The sequence below is a fragment of the Meleagris gallopavo genome, chromosome 23, assembly GCF_000146605.3.
Source record: "Meleagris gallopavo isolate NT-WF06-2002-E0010 breed Aviagen turkey brand Nicholas breeding stock chromosome 23, Turkey_5.1, whole genome shotgun sequence".
NCBI lineage: Eukaryota > Metazoa > Chordata > Aves > Galliformes > Phasianidae > Meleagris > Meleagris gallopavo.
Genome location: NC_015033.2, coordinates 2615253 through 2624091, shown reverse-complemented (window position 1 = coordinate 2624091; position 8839 = coordinate 2615253). Strand labels below are relative to the sequence as shown.

Genomic DNA, 8839 nt, shown 5'->3' with positions numbered 1-8839 from the left:
GAGAGTGTAAGCAACTGGCCTGTGTCTTAATACTGACACCTTGGAAGATGAGGAGGGTAGAGCTGTCAGAAGGTGGAACTTCTGCCATTTCAGTAACAGTTGGCCTGGGAGCAGTGGGAAGGAAGCTCACGGAGGACAGTGTGATGCTGCGCTCAGGGCAAGTTTGCTCTCCTTTCCAGGTTAAGGATGAGTGATTACTCTTTTTTAAGCACCTTCTTAGGGAGAAAAACAAAACGGCAATAGGATGGCTTTTATTTTCTGTTGGAAATTCAGCAGTGCTCAGCTCAGGTGAGGAGCAGGGATGGATCGATGTGTTGTCAGCAGGAGGCAGCATTTCACACCTCCTGTGCTGAATCCACAACGGAAATGTTTTGAGCATGTGGAATAAGGTTAATTTTCATCTGCTTCTGCAGCTTCAACATGTCCTTACCTTCCCAAGCCCAGCTTCTCTTAGGAATAACCATGAAGATAGCCCTTTATTCCCCAAGGGAGCCGGAAGGAGCTACAGCCACTGTCACCTGCTATCAGCCTGTGGGCAAACAGTCCTAGAAGCTCATCTGTCGCCCGTCACACCTTTGCAGCAGCTTTGAAGACTCAGCTTTCCATGGAGTTTGGCAGCAGGAAACTGAGGCAGCTCCTGGGAGCACTCCTGGGCTGCTGGAGGTGAGTGTGTGCATCCAGGTGTGGGCACAGGAGGGGGGACCGTGGGGTCTGCAAGCACACCGAGGGATGCTCTTCGGGGGTGTGCCATGTTATGCCTGGTGCTACAGGAATGGGAGCTGTGTCACAGGCGTGGCTGCTGTGGTGTGTTTCGAGGGGAGATATTCTGGCCTGCTCATTGCAACAGTCCTCGTGAAGCAGCGGAGGTTCCCCGTCTTCAGCGCGCACTGCACCGGCCATAGGATGATGCAGAAGAGGATGATGATGAGAGCAGAGAGCAGGACGATGCGCTTCCAGTCGTCACACATGTCACAGCGGGACAGCCTCCCTGCCAGCCCCGTCGGGGGGACCTCTGGGCTTTCGGGTTTGCTCATGGCAACGTCGATGGAGATGCACGAGTCTGGGTTCTCGGGGTCGTCAGAGGCCTGCCGGCAGCACAGCTTGGTGCCTTCCATCCAGAGCACCTTCTCCTGCTGGAGCTCGGGGGGCAGAGTGGCCAGCAGCTCCTTGCTGGTCTCCAGGGCTGGGGCACCTTCCAGGGGGATGCTGGTCAGCTGCCTGCAGAAGGGGCAGGGGAGCTGGTCCTCGGGGTGGTTGGGGGGCAGCCCTTTGCTCAGGCGGGCCACGCACTCCAGGCAGAAAACATGCGAGCATTGGAGCAGCTTGGGGGTCTTAAAGGTGTTGTCGTATGTGTTGAAGCAGATGGAGCATTCAACGGGGGAGGCTGGCTTTGGGGATGTTGGGTTTGGAGAGCCCGGTTTGTCGGTTGGGGACCTTGCTTTCCTCTTGCTGTCCACCGGAGAGGTGATAACAATAGGGCTGATGGGAATGGGGATTTCATGTGGAGATGCAGGGACCGGGCTGGTGGGAGAGTCCGGTGTGCTGGAGTGCCATAGCTGGGTGAAGCACGACATGACGGAGCTCGAGGAGATGAATAGAGCCCTGGGAGACTCTGCAAGAGAAGGACAACTACAGCTTTAGCTTTAAACAGTGTGTGGATACCCATCACCAGACCTATCTTTAACCCCACAAGAGGACTGAAGAGCAAGCTCATGGCTTGCGATGCCTCCAGAGGCTGGAAAACCACTACTAGAGCTGCCTGTTTGAAGCTGCGTGATGAAGATGAAGGTAACCAACCTGCAAAGCGAGCAGCCACCAGAGATCCACCATCCAGAGATCCGCCATCCAGCCAAAGCCTTTCCACCACAGTCACCCTGGCACTAAAGATGGCTCCAGCCTTTCCCCAAACCTCGCTCTGGGCAGAGAAAACATAAAGGACCTACCCTGGGTGGTGCTGCCCAATACCTGAGCAGGGAGCAGAGCAGAGGACTCCATGGGGTCAAGCAGGGACCTCCCTATAGAAGTCTATTGGGCTGGGAGGTACTCAGATACTATGGTGAGGCCTAAGAGACAGATAACACTGTTCAGTGGTGGAGCAGCAGCAGGGTGAAGCTCTTCGGGGTGCTCTGTGCGCTGGGGCTGCCAGGTGGCCCCAATGGGGCTGTGGGAGCACAATGGGATCTGAACGCTTCCATGCTGCAGCGGGACCAAGGGAGTGAGGAAACGCTGTTATCTCACAAAGTTTGTTTGATCTTGTCACCGTGACACAGCAAGAAACGAATTGTTGGAGGAAAAGGCTTTTGTGCCAGAACAAGGGGGAATTCGCCAGTGTTTCCTTATTGCTCTGCTTTCTCCAGGAAAGTGCAGCTCTTCCCTATTCTCAGCGCTGGAGGAGCGCCAGCGCAGCCCAAGCCTTGCTGTGTGCTGCCATCTGCTTTCTGCTTTCTCTCCATGTGCAAGCAGAGCCTTGAGCTAAGCGGCTGATACGGCAGCTCCAGCAAATTGATTTACAACCGAGTTCCTCCAGCCTTCCAGCAATCTGGGTATTACCTTGAATTCCAGTTATCTGGGGCTGGAAACGCAGCTCTGAGCACACTCTGATACCAGGTGCATGGCTTTCTAGATACAGAGTGCTTATCCCTGAAAGCAAGTGTTTGGCTGGAGGAAGTTCTCAGCACCGGCCACACTGCTGTGTGCCTGGGGAACATTTTTTGAGGGCTTATCACTGAACTGGCTGGGCTTGATTCTTTGTGCTGGGAGATTTACCAGTGACAAGTCAGAAATGGTAATTATAGGCCTGCAGTCTATCCTGCAGTGGTTCAACAACGCGGGCTGCAGGCTCCGTGTCTTAGCAGGAAGGCTGATGTAAGGGATGGGAAAGATCTGCCTATTCCTTAGGTTGCACAGAAATATCTCCGTGATGCATGAACATAATTTCCCATCATGGTTAGCTTTTGATTGCCATAACCAAAAGCAATCTTAAACTCCCGGACTGCACCTATGGGAGGAAACTTTGCCGTCGATGCAAAGTGTTGGCTTAAATTCTTCCTTTAGTGCTTGTCTCACACTCACTGGAGCATTTCCTCAAGTTGATCTTTAGTCTGCACTTTTTTATCTGAGCTTTTCAGCAAGTTGTAATATTTGTTGTCTTTCTCTTTTCCTGGCTGCATCTCAGCCTGCATATTTTAGCACTATCTGGCAGATGCTGATGAATTACAGAACTACAAATCCAAACCCGGCTGGCACAAAGACGCAGGAAAGCCTTCACTCTGTTGTTTTCTTTTTGGTGGGTTTTTTGGTTTTTTTTTTCCTCTTTTTGCTTTTACCAAATCCTCTGCTTTGCAGATTCCCCCCTCCTACACTTGCACAAATGTCTGTTCCATAAACTATCTAAAAAAGATCACAGAATGACAGACTGACTGAGGCTGGCAGATGCTCCCTTGGTACTTTTCTCTAAGACAGCCATAGTAGAGCAGCAGTGTCTTGAGAATAAACTTGAGGAAGTTTGCTTGCAATGGGTACTTTTAAGTGACCATACAAGCTTTTGTGCCCCCATCGTCCCTTTGCTCGAGGCGGTGGTGATGCTCATTGGGTTTGCTTCGTGGGGAAGCCAGCACCAAATTTCTCCTGGACGCTACCGCTGCACTGCCCAACCTTGCTTTTGTTTTGGTAGCAAATTTCTCTCACTACTGTGGTTATTTTAAAACAAACAATTCAGACCTCTGCGGTCACAGCGCTCTTCCTCAGCCCGTGCAGCTGTTTCCACCACTGCCAACCAGAACTTTGGAGCACCACAACTAAACCGTTCCGTAACTGAGCTCAGCCATCCCACTGGCAGGCGTCCACCCAGCCTCAAATCTACTAAGTTAAGTACTTTTTGCTTCCCTCAAATCCACCATGTAAAGTACTTTTTGCTTCCCGACAACTTCTAGAAAGCTTCCTCCCCATAAAACCAGCCCTGAGAGTCCCTGCAGCTCAGTGCCAGCCCTACAACACCGTTCCCAAAGTAGCTGTGCCTTGGAGCAGACATCAAGGAGGTGAACGACAGGTCAAACGCTATAAATACCTGTTCAAAGAGCAGCGTAGAAGGAGAAAAGCATGTTCTGGGCTCTTGCTTGCTACCCAAAGAGTCTTCTCTCCAGCTAGGCTCTGTAGCTCCCAGCCTTCTCCTGTTGCGTAGGCTCCCTTTGGTTTTGTTTGAGCAGCTCCGCACCAGTGGCCGCGCGGCCGCATGCCGCAGCCTCTTATACCTTCCTGGCTGCAGGTGAGTTCCCTGCTCCGCCCGTCCTGCCCACAACCATGCGTCACCCATTGGCTCCCAGCACTCTTCCACTGCAGCCAGCTCTTGGGAAGCCCTGATAAGAGGTGACGGCATGCGGAGGGCGGGTGGGAGGTGTTGCTTTGGTCATCTCCTCTGTACGGGGGAACACCTTCCTCTTCCCAGTTAGTCCTGATAGTCTTTTTCCCAGATTGGACCTTTTAAAATAATTCTTTGCAATGCCACCTTGTTTTCAGTGCACTGTATAACTCTGCTTCCAGCTCCTATAGACTTCTTTGAAATAATACTGCATGGATGCAAGAGGAGGAATTTCATTCTGTGCAGCTTTTGGCAGTAATTAACACCGAGAAATGCTGTGCAGAGTGCAAAGCCTTTGTGGTTCAAAGGGCACTGGTTTGTGGCTCGGAGAAACAAGCCAACAACTTTAAATTCGCATGCAGATAAGGAAACAGATGGGGAAAGGAGGGATGGGAAAACCTTCACGGTTTGCTTTAATTCTCATTTGTTGCAAATAATTATTTTCTTGGCTCAAATTCCTTCCAAAAAAAAAAAAAAATAGTGAGACTGGATTTTTTTCAGAGAAGTATTTAGGGAGTCTCTTGAGAAATGGTTGAGAAATGGAGAGCAGGCTAAGATGGGGTTTTCCCAGATCTGCAAGGGGGTCTGCACTGCAGGAGGGTCGCAGCCCCCCGTGGTGCCCCTCTGTTTGTATTGCTGCTGTGCTGGCAGCACGGTGTGTCGCTGCCTGGCAGGATGCAGCAGGAGGGCTGTGTGTCAGGTTCATGGAGGTCTTGCCCACTGAGTCACCTGCATAGGCACTTTGGTAAACTGGGCCCGAGGTTAGTGATGTTCAGCACTGCTGTATGCACATAGGTGCTCTGCATTCAGCGCTCTGGGTTGGATATAGCCAAGATCTCTCCTTATGCACTCAGTGCAACTCCAGCAATTCCCTCTTTGATCATCAGGAGGATGATCAGTGCTCTTTCATACTCTAAAGGCAGCCCCAAGCCCGCTTTAAGCCCTTTATCCTTCTGACTGTGTCAGCCTCATTTTCTCTGCCTTTGCTTTCCCATCACCCTCTGTGTGCGTGACATGCAGCAATCCAGCCCCGCAGCCCCTCCCTGGGCTGGGACACACCATGTGCCTTGTCACATAGCATCACTGTGGCCACAGCCAGAAACCTACCCATGCAGCACCCCACTAGTACTGATTGAAACACTGCAGCTTTCTGGTATTGGCTCTCCTCCATTTACCAGCCCTTCTCATCTCAGGTGAAGTGCTGAGGGTGTACTATTTCCAGGGGATGTAAGAAGCCAGCTAGTTGGGGATGTGGCATTTGAGAGTCTTGCCAGCTGGGCTCCTTGCTGCAAAAAAAGCAATCATAGCACAGATTGGTAAAAAGAGGCTGCTGAGTGTGGCTTCAGCTGGTTTCCTTGGCTTGCTATCGATGCTTTAGATAAATCAAAGCCACTCAATAATTATGGCTGAGAAATTATTGGACTTAGCCTTGCAGGACACAGCTCCAAGGTGTGCAGCATTATTCCTGCCTGAAAACCCATCCCTGTGAGGTTCGCTCTGTGATCCTACAATGTTCCTACAGTTATTGCTGCAGAGTGGTAAGCGGCTTGAAGAAGCACTGTTTCCCTGGCTCCATGTGTAGCCAGCTGCCTGGCCAGGCATTCAATGGAGTCTCAGGAGCAGCAGGTTGTACCTGTGGCTATTGGAATTCCAAAGCATATCATCCATCCTGTTGGGAATGTGAGTCATCAGATAAGTGAGACAGGACCTTACCGTGGGATAGTCCTGATATAATTATATTTTGTCCTTCTGTAACCGCTTCTATCAAGCTGTCTCAAGATGCTTTAGGGATGTAACTAAGCCTTCCAGTAACTATGGTTATCAGGGATGTTATCTGCAGGGGAAGCTTTCTGGTGCACAGGAGCCCAGAAGGCATTGAGTAATGCATTGGGAAGCATCTCCGGGGGGAAGCCATGCACCTTAGCATGGCAGAGCACAGGGAGAAGCCTTTAAACAGGAGCTGGAATAGGAAACACTATCAGAGTTGTATAAGCAGTGTCCTTCTTGAGTTGCCCGGCTCTGGAACCAGCTGCCCCATAGTTTATCTCACTCAAACACTCAAACACTGGATCCACCTGGCACCTACCTTAGCACCGTCCTTCACTTCCTGTAGTCACCAGGAAAGCGCCATGATTAGATAATCATTACAAGGCACACAGGCAACGTGGTAATTTTCCTGATAGCCCACACCTCATGTGACCATTACTGCTCAGCAGCTCAGGGCTGGGTGATTCAGGCACTCATGGCCACTCTCGAATAGCAGGAATAACAACCATTCCCTGCACGTAACGTCAGGTCCTCTGTTCCACCCCTTAATTCTGAAGGGGTAAGTGACTGGGATCAATGGATAAACTGTGGTTTAAGGATCACTGGTGATCCGTGATACTGTGACGTGAAGTCTGTGGCTGTCCCAAATGTCTGTGTCTTTCTACATAAATTTGCATGGAAAGTCTGGCTGAGCTGCTCCAGGTTTCAGCCTGCTGCCAGGGGGAGCATGCTGTTGGAGAAGGTGAAAGGGGTCAACCCAGGGTTGTGGCTGCTGTCGCAAGCCTAGAGGCAGCCAGAGTCCCTGTGTAGTAGAAAAGAGGGACCACTGCAGGATGAGAGAGGTGCCGGGGGAACAAGGTGAGGGGCAGCAGCAGTGTGCTCTCAGTGCTGCACCATGAGTCACTCCCATGTTGTCCCACACAGGTCATGGTGCTGCGGTTACTCACTTCCCACCCTGCACAGGGACGTGCTGAATTTGGGAAACGGGGTGTGATGTCAGAGTGTTTGTGGGGATATCTCGATTCCCTGATGACTTTTGCTTATGTAATAAACCTCCTGCCCTCTGCTGCCTGGATCCTTCCCTTCCGCGCCGCAGCTGCGCTCAGACTTGCACGCACACAGCAGAAGAGATGCCTCACCCTGCACTGGGCTGCGGGTGCCCATCAGAGCAGGAGACGCCGTCAGATGGCTGATGCACCTGATCAGGGACATCTCACCATGCCAGAGCTGAGTTTCAGCTTGTTGGACCCCAACAGGCCACTGCAGAAAGGGGCTGATGGTGGTGAGGTACAGGCTCCTCTGCAGTAAATGCTGATGCCCTCGGAGATCTCTGCTGATAACTTCACAGATGAAATCCTACAGTCCCTGTGTATAACCTCAGAAATCAATAGAGCTTCTCCATCGGGCTCAGCAAGGCAAACAGAAGGACAGACATGGCAATCTGTCACTCCCCACTGGGGTTGGGCACTAGTGCTCTTTGTCCTCAATGACACTCTATTCTTCTACACTGAACAGGCGTAGGACTCCACCTACCGTCCCCTTTCCCATCCCAGAAGCTTAATTACACCTCCCTGAGCCTTATCATAATCCTGCAACAGCAGAAGTGAAATGTCTGTAAAGCCCTAGAAAGAAATAGTTCCTTATCTTCCACCTTCCCACCCAACGTAGAAATGATGGGTGCGATGCACTTAGGACGTGGTATCACAGCTGTCCTTTTTAAAAGTGATCATTTTGTATCTATATTTTAGAGATGGGGTCTGGATTTCCTTTGCACTCCTTTAGTATCTCAAGTATTGATGGAGATTTGATAGCTCCACATGGTGGCTGAGTGCTTTTTTGCACGTCGACGACAGCCAGCATGTAGCTCAGAAGCATCCATAGGTTTAGTTCTCACAATGATATTTCCATCTGGGTATTTATTTGTCTTACTATTGTATGCAGTTGATCATTCAACTGCTTAAGGGAGTATAGGAAGAGTGTAGGACTGTCTCCCAGGTGTGTGGCTGATTGGTAGTACTGTAAACAAAATAACTGTGTTTGCCCGGGCTGAAGAGAGCGATTTGTACTTTGATCCCAAAGAATGTGGTGGGGCAAGAATGCAAAACGTGCCCTCAATGAATTTGTAAATGCATTAGTAGATGTGGAGATGTGTGCCGAGTCCCGGTGAGATAAGGCAAAGTTGGCACAAGGGTAAAACGCCCTTCTGATGCATCAGGTATGTTATCACCATTGCCTGCATATGGAGATATAAAAAGAACATCAGGGTGTTCTTTATGACTTTGTAGAATTTTAATTTACAGTTTCATCTCTAGGCCTGACTGCCCCCAAATCCTTTCTGACACATGGATTTGAGCTGCAGAGACACTCCTGTGTTTTGCACTCCAATGAAAGACAGCAGTTTAGTTCGTGATCCAAAGGGAAGGGGCCATCATGAGCGACGTCCTTTAATACACTGCCACCATTTTCCACATGCATATTCATTATCCTATTTTAGCAAAGTAGGACATCTGAGCACTTTGCAGCTCTGTCCTCAGGCCCCGAGTCTGTTGATGTTCCCTGTGGGGACGGGCGGAACACAAGGGCTGCTGTTTCATAATAGTGCATCTAGAAAGACCAGACCTGGGCAGAATCTCCCCAGATGTGCAGTGGACACAAGTTGGTTTCACCACTCTATCAATGAGGATCCAGAATTCCTAGTGGTTAGCAGCTCTCCTG

At 50.5% G+C, this 8839-nt stretch overlaps 1 protein-coding gene across 2 annotated transcripts; it reads right to left on the bottom strand.

Annotated features, from left to right (window-relative positions):
• Positions 1-168: 168 nt before the first annotated feature.
• On the bottom strand, positions 169-4203 carry RNF223 (ring finger protein 223). Of its 2 annotated transcripts, XM_019622479.2 has the most exons (3): positions 4067-4203; positions 1944-2063; positions 169-1612 (listed from the first exon to the last, which is right to left on the bottom strand). In XM_019622479.2, the coding sequence occupies exons 2-3, from the start codon at positions 1993-1995 to the stop codon at positions 765-767; spliced, it is 900 nt and encodes a 299-aa protein (XP_019478024.1). In that variant the 5' UTR covers positions 1996-2063; positions 4067-4203; the 3' UTR covers positions 169-764. The 2 variants fall into 2 exon arrangements, with proteins under 2 accessions (XP_019478024.1, XP_031412505.1); XM_031556645.1 differs by lacking the exon at positions 1944-2063.
• Positions 4204-8839: the final 4636 nt, after the last annotated feature.

Excerpts from the sequence above, each read along its gene's own strand:
- RNF223 (XM_019622479.2), bottom strand. The coding sequence starts at position 1,995 with ATGGAGTCCTCTGCTCTGCTCCCTGCTCAGGTATTGGGCAGCACCACC. Across the intron at positions 1,613-1,943 it reads ATTGGGCAGCACCACCCAGG|AGTCTCCCAGGGCTCTATTC; the intron begins GTAGGTCCTTTA and ends CTTCTCTTGCAG.